The sequence below is a fragment of the Thamnophis sirtalis genome, unplaced genomic scaffold (assembly GCF_051295495.1).
Source record: "Thamnophis sirtalis isolate CommonGarterSnake01/CBP01778 unplaced genomic scaffold, rThaSir2_p1.2 scaffold_3, whole genome shotgun sequence".
Classification (NCBI taxonomy): domain Eukaryota; kingdom Metazoa; phylum Chordata; class Lepidosauria; order Squamata; family Natricidae; genus Thamnophis; species Thamnophis sirtalis.
This window is the reverse complement of record NW_028261383.1, coordinates 146,173,172-146,190,861: the sequence shown is the minus strand read 5'-3', so window position 1 is coordinate 146,190,861 and position 17,690 is coordinate 146,173,172. Positions and strand designations below refer to the sequence as shown.

At 37.6% G+C, this 17,690-nt stretch overlaps 1 protein-coding gene and 1 pseudogene across 1 annotated transcript; both read right to left on the bottom strand.

Annotated features, from left to right (window-relative positions):
• Positions 1-9,518: 9,518 nt before the first annotated feature.
• Positions 9,519-10,518, bottom strand: LOC148048217 (uncharacterized; annotated as a pseudogene).
• Positions 10,519-14,281: 3,763 nt separating this feature from the next.
• On the bottom strand, positions 14,282-15,199 carry LOC148048216 (zinc finger MYM-type protein 6-like). The gene has a single exon (XM_087708259.1). The coding sequence runs from the start codon at positions 15,197-15,199 to the stop codon at positions 14,282-14,284; it is 918 nt and encodes a 305-aa protein (XP_087564385.1).
• Positions 15,200-17,690: the final 2,491 nt, after the last annotated feature.

The following is a 17,690-nucleotide window of genomic DNA, read 5'->3' as shown; positions in this document are numbered from 1 at the left end:
CAATAAAACTTTTTCTCGATAAAAGCCTATGTCATATGGGGATGAATGCAATTGATGCTGTATTCAGATCTCCAAAAGAAGAGATGCAGACCTACATGCACTACACACACACACACACACACACACACCACAAATTGTCCAGAGTATCTGAAAAACATTCAAGTTGAAATTAATGAAAATCTTAGTCCAATAGAATCAGCAGGACTAGATTAATAAATTATAGACCACCAGCTTGTATAGCTTCCAAGAACAGTTTGCCAAAGACTTGAAAGACAGTTGATCACAGCCTTTCTGCTACTTCCTTTGTCTTTCAGGAAACCCATAACCTTGTAACCTGACAACTTCCTAACCCTTTGTGGAAATCAGTCATGAATAATTCCGCAGATCTGTTGGAACAGATTTCACTCAGAATAACCCACAGACACAGGCACAAAGAATATCAAGTGTCTCCTGCACTACGGGAAGGAGAATAGTCTGCTGGTGGAACCAATTATTCACAACTAACATCTTCTGAATTTGGACAACCCGTAATTCTTTGCAATCATCAGATAATACAAATCAAAGTGATGCACGTTGACAAAAGAGAGCTTGTGACGGGATTCACAGACTTTGATAAGTAGGACTGCGCTCTGTACGGAATTTGGTGCAAGTTGAGATTTACTCACTTGAGATACAGTGAATGAGTTTAATCTGCCAGTCTTGATTCAAAACCCTTGCTTCAAGATCTCTGATCCTGATTTGTTGTTCTGAAGCTTTGTGGCCTCTTAAAGGACCACACCGCAGGATGCAGCAGGTTTGCCAGACAAGAGAAAAATTTAAAATAATCTCTTGGTAGGGAAGGAGGAGATTAGATGCACTGACTGACAGGCTTGTTCTCAGATCAGATTTAACCTGATGATCAGACTATCATTAGTCACTCAGTTGTAGCCATTTAGCTAGGTGAGGCCATAGGAAAAGGACTTTCAGATATGCAGTGCAGGCAGTGGTGGGATTCAAAATGTTTTACTACCAGTTCTGTGGGTATGGCATGGCTTGGTGGACGTGACAGCAGAAGGATACTGCAAAATCCCCATTCCCTCCCCATTCCTGGGGAAAAGGATACTGTAAAATCTGCGTTCCCTTCCCACCCCACTGCAGAGAAAGGATACTGTAAAATCCCCATTCCCTCCCCACCCCATTAACCTGCTTTCCAGCTCTGTTCTCCTGTGCAAGGCAACAGAAGAAGACCCAGCAATTAGCTGGGATGCCAATTAGCTGGGACTCGGGAGGAAGCAAATAGATGGGGCCAGAGTCAGCCAGAGGGGGGATTTGCTCGTTCTCCAAATTACTTAAAATTTCCACTACTGGTTCGCCAGAAGTGGTCAAAACTGGCTGAATACCACTTCTGAGTGCAGGGGATCAGCTAGAGCTAGGCAGGTTATGCATAGAATTGTCACCGTTTATTGTTCTAACAACTTAGTATATTCTGTCTTATTTTTTGTTGTATTTTTCACTTATTTTTAAGCCCCCTGTAATTCAGTGGTGGGTTCCTATCAGTTTGGACCCGTTCAGCTGAACCGGTAGTAGCTTGGCACCTGGGTCGCTGGAATAGGCAGCGACCCAGGCCTGCCACGCCACTGAACCACATCTTTTTTTTTTTGCTTCTGCGCATGCGCAGAACAATTTTAGTTGTACTGCGCATGCACACACATCATGCACGCCCACACGCACGGCACGTCCATGAGCAAACCGTCAGTAGTCTCTGCTGGAACCCACCCCTCTTGTAATGTATTTTCATAATGTATGTATTTTGGAGTTTTGTTCCTTTTTCTTTTTTCTTTTCTTTTTTGTTATTTTAAAAGCAATACAATTATTTTATAAAGGGAATGAATGTCACTTTATTCATGTTCTTCCACATCAGAAAGTTTGTGCAAGCTGGGTTCCTTGTATGGTGACAGCAGAGACGAAGAGTTCAGATTTGCAGCAATTGTTATGCTATAAAAAAAATGAAAGTGAGAAATTTCTTCACAGCTTTGTGACAGTAAATGAAACATGGACTTACCGTTATGACCCAGAAATAAAGCATCACTCCCTAGAATATCAACAAGTTTCACCTATAAAATAAACTAAAAACCCAGGTTTGGCAGGAAAACTCAGAGTTATTAGGATGCAGATGGCATTATTCATACGGCTTTCTTCAACTAATCTACAAGAATGCACAAGAAAGATATCATGTTGCAAGATGACACTGGGCATCATCAGCCACCCAAGAAATAATTGCAAATAGCAGTTAGACTGCTATTTGCAGTTGGACCATGCTGTCTTTTTTACACACTTACACACTTACACACACACACACACACACACACACACACACACACATACACACACCATGCCATACAGGCCAAACTTGGCATCATGCAACTTCTACTTTACTCAAAATTTAATGAATACATTTGTGAGCACCTGTGTGATTCAGATGAAGAAATGAAAATGGATGTCAAGATTTGGTTGAAAAGACAAAGTTAAGTTTGTTTATGACAGCATTAAGAAGCTTCTTTGTGATTGGCAGAAATGTGTTCTGTATAATGGTGAATATAGTAACAGAAGAGCTCATTGCTTGGATTATTTTCCTGTTTCATATATTAAAATACCCATACTTAAATGAGAACAATGGAAGTTAAGCCATTGTTTTTCATTAGCCCTCAGAAAGCCATGACTTCAGCTTTAATGAGGAAAATATCACAGTTATTTCCAAATTAGGCAAGGACTGTACTGTGTGTACAGAGAGCCATGATGGCACAGTGGTTAGAGTGCAGTATTGCAGGTTAATTCTGCCAACTGCCAGCAATTTGATTCTCACTCGCTCAATGTTGACTCAGCTTTCCATCCTTCTGAGGTCAGTAAAACGAGGACCCAAATTATTGGGAGCAATACACTACGCTGTAAACTGCTTAGAGAAGACTATAAAGCACTATGAAGCAGTATTGTAAGTCTAAGTGCTAATGCTATTGCTATTACTGGTTGGAATAAAGAATACCAAAATTCAATTTTTCTTTGGGCAAAGCCTGAGAAATCTCACCTGACCCATTAAAATCCTAGCAAGTATTTAAACTTTAAAAAGTTGTGATTTCGTTTCTTTAGTCCAGATGCTTTTGCTGCCCCTAAGTCTTATTTGAGATTTGGGATAAATTAACAGTCGTCCCTATGCCAATAACTCTTCTTTATAAGAAATTGACAAAATTGATACTAATTAGTTATGTCATCTTTGGGATAACAAGAGTCCCTCTGCTATGACATAGAAATTGGTCCTGAGTTTGAGGAACTGATTTGGTGGGCAAAATAATGCAGGAATGAAAATCTGGAACTCATTTCTTCCCCAATTTGGCTTTTCTTTTACTCTTGAGTTATCTTTTCCTTTTCTTTTTTAAAAATAGTTTTTAATTAATGTATAATATGACATACAAAGAGAACACAGCATTAGGGAAATTAGGGAAGGAAAAAGGGAAGTGGGTAGTGGGGGAAAGCAAGGGAAAAAGAAAAAGAAAGGCATGGACTTCCTACTCCTTTGGTCCAAGTAAAATAAGGCACTAATATCTACCCTCAACTTTTTACATTTTCATACTAATAGAAACTAGCCATTTTTTTAACAACAAATCTATCTAATCGATAAAACCCAAAATCAAAGTTTCATTTTTTTCCACCTCAAGCACAAAGTCCAGAAGTGGTTTCCAAGTAGAAATAAAAAAAAATTTCTTTAATCAAAACAGTCAATTTAGCCATCTTTGCTAACTCCATCAGTTTTTGCAGCCATTCATCCATTGTGTGGATCAAAGTGGCCTTCCATTTATGTCTGTAGAGTAGTTTTGCTGCCATCAATATATATATATATATATATATATATATATATATATATATATATATATATATATATATATATATATATATATATATATATATATATATATATATATATATATATATATATATATATATATATATATACACACACATACATATATATATATATACACATACATATATACACATACATTATATATATATATATATATATATATATATATATATATATATATATATATATATATATATATATATATATATATATATATATATATATATATATAACATCATTGTTCCTTTTTTTTTTCTCCAAGTCTTGTTCTATTAAACCCAAAAGAAAAGTATCTGGTTTTCTTTCTATATTCACTTTAAGAATTTTCTGTATTAAGATATGAATCCTACTCCAATGTTTCCTTGCTTTATCATATGTCCACCATAAATGACAAAGAGTCCCTTCTTTACATTTATATTTCCAACATTCATTTGAAGAACCGTTATACATTCTTGACAAATTATCTGAAGCTAAATACCAATCTTTTCCTTTTCTTCAATCAAATATTTTCCCTTTAAAGGGATGGGATTCAGCCGGTTCGGACCCGTTTGGGCAAACCAGTAGCTCTAATGATCAGCTGGGAGTGAACTGGTTGTTACACCGGTTGAATCTCACAACTGCCCCTTAATATTTGTTTGTCTTCTCAGGATCACTCTAACTAGAGTAGATTCTTTCTTTTCTTTTCCCTTGCCATTGATCCCCATGTCAGGGTTGTAAATTCAGCCCTGTGTTTGATGAGGGGTGAATCATGGTTTCCCTTGGAGTATACTCTATGATTAAGCAAAATAAACCTGAGGTATATTCTAAGAAACATATTTTTATTATAAAATAAATAACAAACTTACTGGCTAATAACTACATTCTGGTAAAGTTCCTAGCCTACCTCCTCATGGCAGGCAAAACAGAAAGAGAAAGAAAAAGGAGAAGGAACGGACATGCTCAGTAGGCTTACAGAGAAGAATCAGTCTACCGTATGTCTTAGAATATAAGCACAGCTGGCAAAACAAAAAAAAAACATTGTGACATCCCAAGCTAAATGTCTTCTGCTTTTTTTCCCTTTCTCATTCTCGTAGGGCTCTTTATGCCTGTCTTCCCCAGCTTCATAGCTTTCAGTCTCTTTCCTAACTCTGACGGTTGTTTCTTGCCTCTCTTCTGTTCCACAGTAATGCCTAGCTTTTCAGAGAAGGATGAAGTGTGCTTAATGCAACTTTGAAATATTTGGCCTATTTTGCCCCTCAGAAGAGTAAAATAGACATATGCCTCACTAATCTCCAATCTTTTTTTCTCTATATGTGGGCCATAATAGTATATGGTGGGTGGGGAAGATTAAAAATGCAGCAGAATTCTCCATTTCAGCCCATGGCCACGGGCAGGAAAACATTCCTGAAACATCAGATTAGATGTGACGTAGCGTTAGATCTTAATCTAACAGGGCAAGCCAAGACATTAGCTGCGGTCTGTTCATCTGTATGTGCTTTCTGGATTTGATTGCTGCAACAAACTCTCTCAGGGTCTAGCACCTTGAATTGTACCTGGAAGCCCATTGAGAGCCAGTGCAAGTTGCACTTACATGGATGCATTGTGGAACATTCAGGACTGTGGTAAATATTTTTTTTAAAAAAAAACATAGCACAAGAGGGATAACATTAATCCCAAAACAGTCTACTTTAACACTTTTAAACTGAGCTGAGAAAAAGCTATCCATGCAACCTAGAAGTAGCACACTCTTTTAACAATTTAAATTGCTTTGAAATCACTTCTGACACATATAATTTCCCAACTAACCCCAGTGCTTCTAAATTATAGATTATTTCTAGTTCATTCAAAATGGTCTCATTTGAAGAGTGTGACAGAGCTACCAACTTCAGTCTGTAAGGTTGATAATGTCAAATAAGAAAGAGATTACCTTATTATGTCTAAGATCATGAGAGCTGAAAGGACATCTGTTCCCAAAGAAAGAAGTCATTTTTATAAAAGTAGAGGCTTGAACAGATGTTATACTTTTCCTTTCTATATGGACAAATTTTTCACTCTTAACCATTTTACACCAATCTTGTCTCATAAAACCTGATTGGAAAAAGCAACAGACAAATCATATTTGATGTCATTAAACTAGAGGCTTCAATCCCACTTCCAAACAGAAAAAAATGCCTCATTAAGAAGAAAAGGAAAAAAACGAATAGCATAAATGGAATTTTCATTTGGTAATGTTGATATAGTGATATAAAAACATAAAATACAATTTAAAGAAAAATTTAACTTTTCATTGTGGAGAACACTAGAACATGTGGGTTATGCATTTGCTGTTCTTTAATTTTTTTTGTATTTTATTCTGTAAACTAATAAAAAAGGATGAATGCTTACAGCAGTGTTAAAAAAATCAGCACAACTGCAAAATTAATAACTACAATAAATAAAGAAAACATAAATAAAGGGAAAATCTTCTTGGAAATTATGTTATAAGTAGAAAACTAAAAAGAATGACACAGATGAATAATCCACTATTGCAAATCAGACAGACACTTCATCCAATGTTATCTAGTAGGGTTTTTTTATTATTTAGCCAATCACTCCTTCCCTTAAATTTTTATTTTTTTAAAGATTCCAATATTGGAGATACAGTCAATAAGGCTGTATGCATCCATAACATACAATGATTGATTCAGAGTTATTATCTCATCAATGTCAGCCATAATGCACCAATTGGAAGACAAATAAAATAATATGAATTTGTGTTGAGTCATATCTTCAAAAGCTGAATGTAACCAGCCTCTATTAAATACACTGAGAAGTATTCAATATACATGAAACAAATTGTTTGCTGTCCAAATTAATTACACAGTATTTAATGTTACATACACTCTATTGATTAACCAGAACAGGATATTCAAGCTCGTTATTTCAAAAAACATGTAAACACTAATATCAATTTCATCAACTTTTTCCAACTTCATATAAAAAGAACTAAGGTACTGTAATTCCTTCAAAACCTTTTAGTGTGGAGTGTCAGAAATGGCAGTTAAGCAAGACTAAATAAACCAAATGCTAAATGGTTAAATTGAATAAATTAACAAGAATCACTCTGCAATAAATTGCATTTCTTTTTAACTCTTGAACAGTTTTAAAAGCAACTTTTTCAGATATGAGTTGATGATGCCTAATAGTAATATGATTGGCCCTGTTTGTCCATAAATCAGAACATTCTCCTGCCAAAAAAAACCCAATAATAATAATCCAGAACTTTTTCTTACCTGCAAAAGACTACAGCAAAAACATGTCTGCACAATGTTGTTGTTTTTTTAAATGCTGGCTCTTCATGAAATTGCTTTCATCTGTTTATATATCAAGACAGACTTAAGTTGTTCGTAAGTGCCCTGATATTAAAGGGTTTTTTTCCAATTTATCTTAGAATACTTGGCATACTAATTTTAACCATGCTGGTTGTTTTAAGAATCTTTTCTCTTGAACGTTTGGACAATATATTATTTGGACAAATAATGCTAAATCTAAATATATTTTTCCTGCTATTATTTAAATGGTATTCTTATTATTTAAATACCTATTTTCAAAATAGATATTGTTTGAAACAAAAACATAATTCTTGGCAAAACATTCATTTTTACGACAAAAGTTCTCCTCAGCAATGAGAATTGTACTTTTTCCCATCTTAATCTGTCGTCCTTGATTTCTTTTCAAGTTTTAGCATGATTACTCTGGTACAATATAGAATTCATAATAGTCATAGTGATACCCAAGTATTTCACTTTCCCCACCTCAATCTTAAAATCAGTTTTTTGTTTGGTTCACATCTTCATCTTTTATTTGTTAATTTCAAAGCCATCGCCTCAAAGTCCTTTAGTCAAGTCAAGTAGGTTTTATTGTCATTTCAACCATATACAGTACAGTAATCAGTGAGACAAAACAACGTTTCCCCAGGACCAAGGTGCTACATTAGACAACATAGATAAAAAAGAAAAAGAGCAGGACACAGAACTACATATAGCTCTAAATCTAAGAACTTAAAAGAGTGTTGGGGAGTCTGATGGCTTGTGGAAAGAAACTGTTACACAGTCTGTTCGTGCGGGCCCGAATGCTTCTGTACCTTTTTCCAGATGGCAGGAGAGTAAAGAGCATGTATGTGTGTGGTCAGCCACAATGTTTCTGGCTTTATGAACGCAGTGTGTAGTGTATATGTCCATGACAGAGGGAAGAACAACCCTGATGATCTTCTCTGCCATCCTCACTATTCGCTGTAGGGTCTTGCGATCCGAAACAGTGCAATTCCCAAAGCAGGTGGTGATGCAGCCACTCAGGGTGATTTCGATGGTCCCTCTGTAGAAGATTGTGAGGATGTGTGGTGGAAGCTGTGCCTTTCTCAGTTTCCTAAGAAAGTAAAGACGCTGCTGGGCCTTCCTTGTTATGGAACAGGTGTTGAGGGACCAGGTGAGATTCTCCGCCATGTGAACACCAAGGAATTTGGTGCTCTCTAGGATCTCCACGGAGAAGCCAATGATCTTCAGCGGGGAGCGGTCGTGTTGTGTCCTCCTGAAGTCAACAACCATCTCTTTTGTTTTGTCTACATTCAGAGACAGGTTGTTGGCTTTACACTAGTTCGTTAACTTCTCCACCTCCTCTCTGTATGCTGTCTCGTCATTCCTGTTGATAAGACCCACTTTAGTTTTTATATTAATATTTCTATTCCTTCTATAGGATCTTCAAAGATTATCATCAGGTTATTAACATACATCTAGAATTTATACATGTTTCGTTTAATCTTTACTCCAGCAATTCTCTCAACTCAACTTAAATTTCTATTAAGTACTTCTGATAAAATGGTGAGAGATACTCGTCTAGTACCTTTGAATGTCTCCTGAGATTTTGTAAATTCCCCATTCGCAATTATCTGTCCTTTTGTGAAATATATTTTTTTCTCCATTCTCACCAATACCTCAAATTCTAAACAAGAAAATCCAGTGCAAATTGTCAAAGGTCTTTTATGCATCAAGAAAAAACAGTGACTTCTTTTTCATTATGTTTCTCCAAGTATACCAAAATCCCAGTACATTTCTAATATTGTTGCTCAGCTGTCTTTCAGGTAAAACCTCACCCTGATCTTCAATAAATCCTGTAAAATCCTGTAAAATCTCTCAACTAAAATTATCATATATAATAATAATTACTGAATAATAATATCAGGCAATAATATTTTGAAGAGGTCAAACCTTGAGCTTCTTCTATTTAATTGGCTGGTATATTTACAGTTTGTAAAATGAAATTCATTGTGTATGGCAACAGTTGTAACAATTCATGTTCAAAAGGTTTATAATAATAAGCTGGAAAACCAGCTGGTTCAGGTGCTTTCCCTATTTGTTATAACATCATCAATTTCCTTTATTGTTGCAGGTTCATTCATTAATTGTTTTAGTTTTTCTCTTCAATCAATTGTATTTTTTTAAATATTCATCAACCTTTTTCAGGGAAATTTCCTTTCTTTTAAATAATTATGTATTATTATTAATCATCGCACAGTCAGCCAGATGTTCAGTCTGAGTTTGGCATTTTTGTCTACCTATCGAGTCCTTACCAAGGACCTGGAATAGGCAAATCTGGATGTTTGATAGTGTTACAGATATCGTCGCAGGATGGAAGCAGTTCCAAGTAAAGCCGCCTTCTGCAATTGACTGATGGGAAATTTGTCAATGCCTATGGTGTTCAAGTGATGTTCCAGTTGTTTTGGGACTGCAAGGTGCATATTACTATTGGTACTTCCCTTGCTTGCCTTTGCCATAGTCGTTCTATTTCTATTTGTAGGTCTTTGTCTTTTGTTATCTTCTCCAGTTCTTTCTCTTCTCTTCTGTTGTCTCCAGGCACTGCCACATCCACTATGCAGAATTTTTTGTCTTTCTTATCAACAACTGTTAAGTCCAGGGTGTTATGTGGCAGGTGCCTATCTGTCTGGATTCTGACGTTCCAGAGCAATTTAACTTCTTCATTTTCTATGACTTTCTCTTTCGTATGGTCCCACCAGTTCTTGCTTACAGGCAAATGATATTTCTTGCAGATCTTCCAATATACCATTGTTGCTACTTTGTCATACCACTGCTTGTAGTCAGTTTGTGCAATCTTCTTGCAGCAGCTTACCCGGTGATCCACTGTTTCTTCAGCTTCTTTGCATAGGTGGCACTTACTGTCTGTTGCTGTTTTCTCAATTCTGGCTTTGTATACATTTGTCCTTAAGACTTGGTCTTGTGCAGCTAGAATTAATCCCATGGTCTCTTTCTTTAACTTTCCTGCTCTTAGCCATTCCCAGATCTTTTATTATATACTTTCCCTACTATTTTTTAAATGTACTGACTGTGTAGTGCTTTATCTTCCCATGCCTCCATTCTGTTTCTCATTTGGTCTTTCTTGTAGACCAGTTTGGTCTCTCCAGTAGTCATCAAGTCTTCCTTGCATACTAACTTCAGTGCATCTTCTTCGTTGTCCTTCAGATATTCTTCCAAAGCCCTTTTTTCTTTTTCAACTATCTGATGTACTTGCAACATTCTATGCCCACCTATTTGCTTTGGTAGGTAGAGCTTGTCAATGTCGCTGTGAGAATGAAGGACATGATTCATTGTCATGATGTGTAGTTTCGATGGCCAGGCTGCGATATTTCATGATTTTCTCCAGCTCTCTTTCTTCAACTCTGGCGTCTCCTGGTACAGCAACATCAATAAACTGTATGCTTTGGCATAAGGGCTTTTTGAAAGCCAGCAGGATCAGAGCCAACTTAAATTTTGGGATTATGACGTTCCAAAGACCATGTGCCATGACAGAAAGCAAACTCTTCCTGGGCTCTGCAAGTTGATGGACCTGGGCCATACCCTTCCTAACAGTCTTGGGATGAAGAAGAGAAAATGATGCTGTTAGGGGATGGGTGTGTACTTTGAAGTCTCTTTCATACAGTCTGACAAACTCGTTCATATTACTGCCAATAAAATTTGTTTACTAATTGCTCAGATAAAGGAAATTAATTTATTGCAGATTCTTATCTATTTCACTGCTTGCCAATCTGTGCCTCAGAGTACTAATTGCAATACATATTAGAAAATTGTATTAACCAGAAGAACATATATAAAAAAATTGGGCTTACCATTTCTAACAACAAATTTTGATGGCGCTGGTGATGATGAACGATGGAGAACAGTTCAAATTCAACTCTTTGAGCTCTTTACTGAAAACCAATCAACAAATTGTTTCTCTGTTGTTGCAAGCCCATTAATACAATCCTCTGTTCTGGACTCTCATTGGAACCAACATGTATTTTTTCTAGCCAAACTTATTAAACCCAAGTAACTCAGACTTAGTCTGGCAGCGAAACAAAACTTTACAGAACTGTATTCTCCTGAAAGTATGATTAACCACTGCTCATAGAACTTGACTTTAGAAAATGAAACTGTAGATCAGCTTGGCAAACAGCCTTCCAAATCCAGAAGCAAAGACTTAAATTTTGCGAGCCAAGATTCATGAGCAAGCAACAGCCCGGTTTAGTGAATTAGCAAAATCCTGGATGACTGAAATTCCTCTGATAATTTAGAAAGTCTAGAAACAAACAAATCCTCCTTACAGTTCTTAATGTACCCTGTTATAAACCCAGTTTGTTCAAATTCAGCAATAGGTCAAGCCATTATATCAAGGAGCTCTCAAAAGAATGTACTGGGTAATTAACTCTTGTGATTCAGCTAACAACCGATGTTGAGACTAATACACCTATTGACGACAATGCTTAAGGCAAGCATCCACAGAGTTTACATTGTTCAGCTTTGGCTTCACTTTTGCCCCATCTGTCCACTACCAAATTAACAAAACTTGGATTGGCATTTGTTTCTTGTTCCTTATAAGTTAGCTTTTGTTAATTTTACATAAACCTTGGGGTAATTTATCTCAATGACATTGCAAATTGCACTTTGTCAGACAGATTGCTCCTTTTATTCCATTCCCATTCTGAATGAAGGATATTGTTAAAGTATCTTACAGCAAGGGCCCCAGTGACCTTCACCTCAGTAGCTCTCTTGGATAAGATCTTGCAGTTTACGCTCAGTTTTTAACAAAATAATATGAGGCTCACCTGTAGTTTTTCCAGAATTATTCTTTGCTTACATGTAAGAATGAACAAGTTCAGACAATAAATGCCCCAAAAGAGTCAATGGTAAAAAAATCTCACTGTGGTTAAATCTTTCTCTACAGTAAATCATTTGCTATAAGTGCAGCAAAACATCATCTTTCTTCTGGAAGTCCTTCCTCTTTTACCCAATAATGATGAAAATATGATAGAGGAAACCATTAGAACTATCCCTTATGCTCTTACTCCAAATTACTGGTGAAATTCGGATCTCCATGACAGCTTCAGGGGTGGGTTCCTGCCAGTTCTAACCTCGGTTCTACAAATCTACAGTGCCGTTTAGAATCGGTTCCAGCTCCCTCCCACCACCCGTCTGCACCTCATCAAGATGAAGAGCGAGAGGAGGAATTCTGGGAGTTAAAGTCCACAAGTCTTAAAGTTTGAACAACCCTGGTTTTTTTTTCTAAAGGGTTAGGAGTGCAAGAGTCTTGTAACTTGACAGCTTTAAGACTTGCATGTTTCAAATCAGTTTCTGAGCCAATATTTTGGTTGCTAAGCAAGAGCGTTGTTAAATGAGTTTCACCACATTTTACAAGTTGGCCACGCCCACCCAGTCACATGGTTGGCAAGCCACTCCCACCCAGCCACACAGCTGGCAAGCCACTCCCACCCAGTCACATGGCCAGCAAGCCACTCCCACAAAGCAAGCCACACCTACAGAAGAGATTCTAAAAAAAATTGAAACCCACCACTGCTTAGCTTCCTCCCTCATATTCTATCAAACCTTTAATATGATTGACAACGTTCTTCCTGCTGTTGGTCTCAGAAATGGTAGTGTTTTGAAGGGCCACTATGGTACACTGAACTCAATAATTGCTTGTGACTGATACCTTGAACTACAAAATCCCTCCAGCCTGAAGTTGGTCTCATGGAACTTTGCAGGCTGGGAGGTTAGGAAGAAGGATAAATCCTTTATAAATATTAATTCCCTTGACACAATCTAGTGACTTGGGCTACACTCTTATTAGGCTAAAGCAGTGATTCCCAAACTTTTTCAGTCCATCGCCCCCTTGGTGCTACAAACTGATCCTCAGTGCCCCCCACCCAGTGGTAGAATTCAATTTTTTTACTACCGGTTCTGTGGGCGTGGCTTGGTGGGCGTGGCTGGGGGGTCATGTGACTGGGCAGTTTGCACGACAGAATGAAGATAGTAACAGTAAAATTCAAAACTGTAACAATTAATTGCACATTTATTCAAAGTCCAATTTTAAAACCTTTTTAGTAATGTTAATTCAACAAAATTGCTGAACATGATCCAGTGATACCAGGTTTTCAAAGTCTGATAGTCATTTATCAAGAACCTTAGTAACTAGTAACTTAGTAAACTCAGTAAAATTTAGTAACTACTTCACTGTTTAGTAAATTCTTAATGTGATGGATGGGCTTGATGAAGAGATACCAGTTTTCCAATGTCTGGTTTTAAGTCACTTAGCAAAAGTCTTAAGTCACCACATTCAGTAATCTGGAGTCGATTTCTTTGCTTGAAGAGAAGTTGGATGACCACACTGAAGCCATGTTCCACCAAATACAATGTTGGAAATGCAACAAGGAGTTTCTTAACCATAGTGCAAGATAGTGATCAGAAATTTCTTTCTGTAACCAAAACTCTTGGTACAATTTCTTAAACTTTGGCTTCAGCTCAATGTCTTTTTGCAGCTCTATGAGTTGTTCCTCCACTACCCCATATTCCTCAGTATCTGAAAATGGATTTATCACCCAATCTGGAATTTCCATCAAAAGAAGATCCTGATATCGCTCAGACATATCTTTATGCAGCAAGTCCAAATGGTCACAAAAAACTTGAAGATCATCTTCTTGTATCCCACCTTTCTCTTCTAGCTCAGACAAGCTCAGAAATTGGTATAGCTCACGATGGCCTATATTGTACTTGAATAGAGTTAACTTTGAAATAAATGTAGAGATGACAGATTTGGCCTTAATAAGATTGAGCTCATTTCCTTGCAACTGCAATTCACTTCATTGAACTTTGCAAATAGTTCTGATAAATAAGCAATGTCATGCCTGATCTCTTTGAGTTCACCACTGAGCAAAGCATTCTTGTCTTCAAAAAACTCCACAACAGTGTCAAAAAGATTGTAAAAGTGTCTCACACAGTTGCCTTTTGATAGCCAACGAACTTCTGTATGAAGCAGCAAACAATCAAAATCTTCATCATTCTCAACACAGAACTCTCTGAATAGTGGATCATTGAGAGCATGTACTTAAATTTTGTTAACTGCAGTAATGACAGTGTGTAATGACTTGTGCAAGCGATCACTGAGGGTTTTTGCAATCAGATGTTGGCGATGAGTGACACAGTGAATGGTAAAGACATTTGGCATTGCTTTTTTCAAGTAAGCAACGCACCCACGGTAGTGACCTGTCATTGATGGTGCTCCATCAGTTGCACAAGCTAGTATGTTGGTAAGTGGAATGTCCTTGTCTTTGAAAAACTGCTCAACAGCATAAAATATTGACTCCCTTTTAGTATCTGTTTTTAGTTGCCTCGCAAATAACAACTCTTGAGTCAAACTTTCATCTTTAATAAAGTGCACATAAGCAAGAAGCAAAGATTCATTGCCTCGCAAAGTTGATTCATCCAGCTGTAATGCAAAGTCTGTTGTCGCTAGTATGCTGCACAATACATCTTCCACATTCTCAGCCATTTCATCTATGCGTCTTTGCACTGAATTGTTGTTGAGAGGAATTGTCTTAATTATATCATGTGGTGACTTATGCAAAACAGTACTCAGAACCTCACTAATGGCTGGTACGATGAATTCTTCACCAATAGTATGTGGCTTTCCAGACTTAGCAATCAGCAATGAAATGTTGTATGTTGCACGCAAACGATCAGTGTTTTGTTGGGAAGCATTGTAAAACATGCATGACAGTGTTGGGCGCTTTTGCAAGTTGTCACAAAGTGATTGAAAAAAAGTTAGGTTCTTGTCTGCCTTGTCAGGATGTGCCTTCTTCAAATGTTCATTCAGTCTGGAAGGCTTCATTGCCTCATTAGAAAATACTTTTTCACATAGGCACCATGGCAGCTGCTGGTTTGATGGTGCTGGTATAAATCCATACTTCAGATATTCCACATTATATTGTCTACATTTCTTCTTTGATTTTTCTGCTTCTGCCATTTCTGCTCTGAAAATCAGAATACTTACAATATGTGTGTGTTCACATCTGGCTTAAGCCTTTGCTAAGTGAATAAATAAACCCTACCAAAAGAAAATCCACCTGTGACCAGCATTGAGTGGAGCTTTTATAAGCTTTAGAATAAATGAGCTGGAAGGGACCTTGGAGGTCTTCTGGTCCAGCCCCCTGCTCAAGCAGGAGAACCTATACCAGAGGTCTTCAAACTTGGCAACTTTAAGACTTGTGGACTTCAACTCCCAGAATTCTCCAGACAGTTATCGACTTCAATTCCCAGCTATGCTGGCTGGAGAATTGTGGGAGTTGAAGTCCACAGGTTTGGGGACTCCTGACCTATACTATAGTAGTATATACATATAGTAACTGTTGTGGCCCAGCAGGAGCCATTGGAGCTGCCCACAGACTCCGATATTGAGGGACCCTATGAGTCGTCTCTGGAAGATGTGGAGGACCCTGGACAGGGTTCAGACTCCGAGCAGGGACCAGGGAGGTTGGTTGGCCACCAGGAGGCGCCTGAGGCATGGAGCAGCAGTGAAAGCCAAAGGGAGTTTGTCCCTGATGTCAGGCCCTGGAGCAGTGGTAAAGATGTCAGGCCCTGGAGCAGTGGGGAGGAGCAAAGGGAGCTGGTCCTGGACGCCCGGCAAAGACGGACAGATAAGCGCCAGCAGCAACTACGGAGATATAGAAGATAATTGGGGCCAGGTAGTTGTGATTAGGCTCCTACCAAGAGAATATATAAAAAGAGACTTTGATATATCTATAATCTGTATGTAAGAGAACAAATGATAGTAAAAATATTTAGCATAATATAGGTAAATAATATCTGGTCATAAGTAGCTAAGTTTAAATAAATAAAGAAATGTACATACAAATGGATAACGAATAAGGAGATTATGAATGAAAGATAGAAATGTATAGTAGGGAAAACACTAACTGCAAAGAAACCGATTCGAAACTGCTGTATGATATACGATGGAACTTATTGTTCCTAGTAAAAATATTTAGCATAATATAGGTAAATAATATCTGGTCATAAGTAGCTAAGTTTAAATAAATAAAGAAATGTACATACAAATGGATAACGAATAAGGAGATTATGAATGAAAGATAGAAATGTATAGTAGGGAAAACACTAACTGCAAAGAAAACGATTCGAAACTGCTGTATTGTATACGATGGAACTTATTGTTGTTTTTAATGTTATGTGTTTGTTTTTGTTGATGTGTTTATGTGTTTAAACAAAAAATTTATCCGGGGGGAAAAAAAAGAGACTTTGGGAGGAGACATTTTGCAGGACACAACCGTTATACTAAAGCTGGAGAAGCTCTTGTGTGTATTTCTTATCTGTGGAAGTCTGGGTTGCTGCCAAAGTCTTGTCGGTGTGTTAATTTACTGTGAATAAATTGGCTAGCAGTAATCTTGTGTCGTCGTGACTCACCATACGGAGGGGGTCAGAACAAGTAACTATACCTATATCAAAGAAAGCTCCCATGAGTTTAACAACACCCATATTTCCAAGGCTAGAAATGGAAGATTGCAATGCGAGCTCCCTCCTGCTGGTAATCCAAACCTCCCTAACCAAAATCCACACCACCAAAAGGGAGCAACCACACTTCCGCTCATCACTGGGCAGCTGAGTGGAGCTTTCTGCCGCCACCACTACCGGTTTACCCGATCTGGGGTGAACCGACAGAAACTCACCTCTGGTATATCACTGTTGGTGTTCACACCTGTTATATGTTTAATTATTGTCAGGTTAACTCCCATGAGGCAAAATTTCTGTCCTACAAATATTTGGACTGGATTTGAATCTCATTTTATTTTTTATTAATAAACACCACAAGTTTCCTCAATAACTCAGAAACAATTGCACTAGAAAATAAGTTTTTAAACATTTTCATGAAAGACTTAAAAATGGAAAAAGTTGCCATATACAAGTTCTAAAAACTAATACAGATGTTACTTGGTTTGTTTGGATCCTGTTCTGGTGCATGGAAATCATAGACACATAGGTAAGTCTTACATCTTTACCAAAAAGATGTTCAGACAAGACTGTAATGGCAAAAGGTTTGAACAAACAAGAAGGCAGAGGAATTGAGGAGCATAATGGTGAGGTAAATGGAGAGTGGTCACCAATAGATTTCTGAGCCATTTCTGGCTCCTCTTATATAGGAATAGCATTGTCTGGATTTGTTCCTTTACTAGCACAGAGTTCTTTCTGGCCTTGCAGAGCATCCTTGCTCAGCCCTCCTCTCCTCACAACAGGCCCTTGCATTGAGGGAGAGGCATTAGCTCCACCTCCTTGCCTCCTGAGTCCACCAATACAGGAGTTGCCTCTCCTGGTTGTTAGGCAGCTCTTCCAGGTGAATCCACTTGGTCTGGTGATCTTCCTCATCTTCCTAGTCTGAGTTGGCCATGACAGTCTAGTCCTATATAAACTAGATCTCAACTGAATCGGCCTCTTTTCTGGAATTA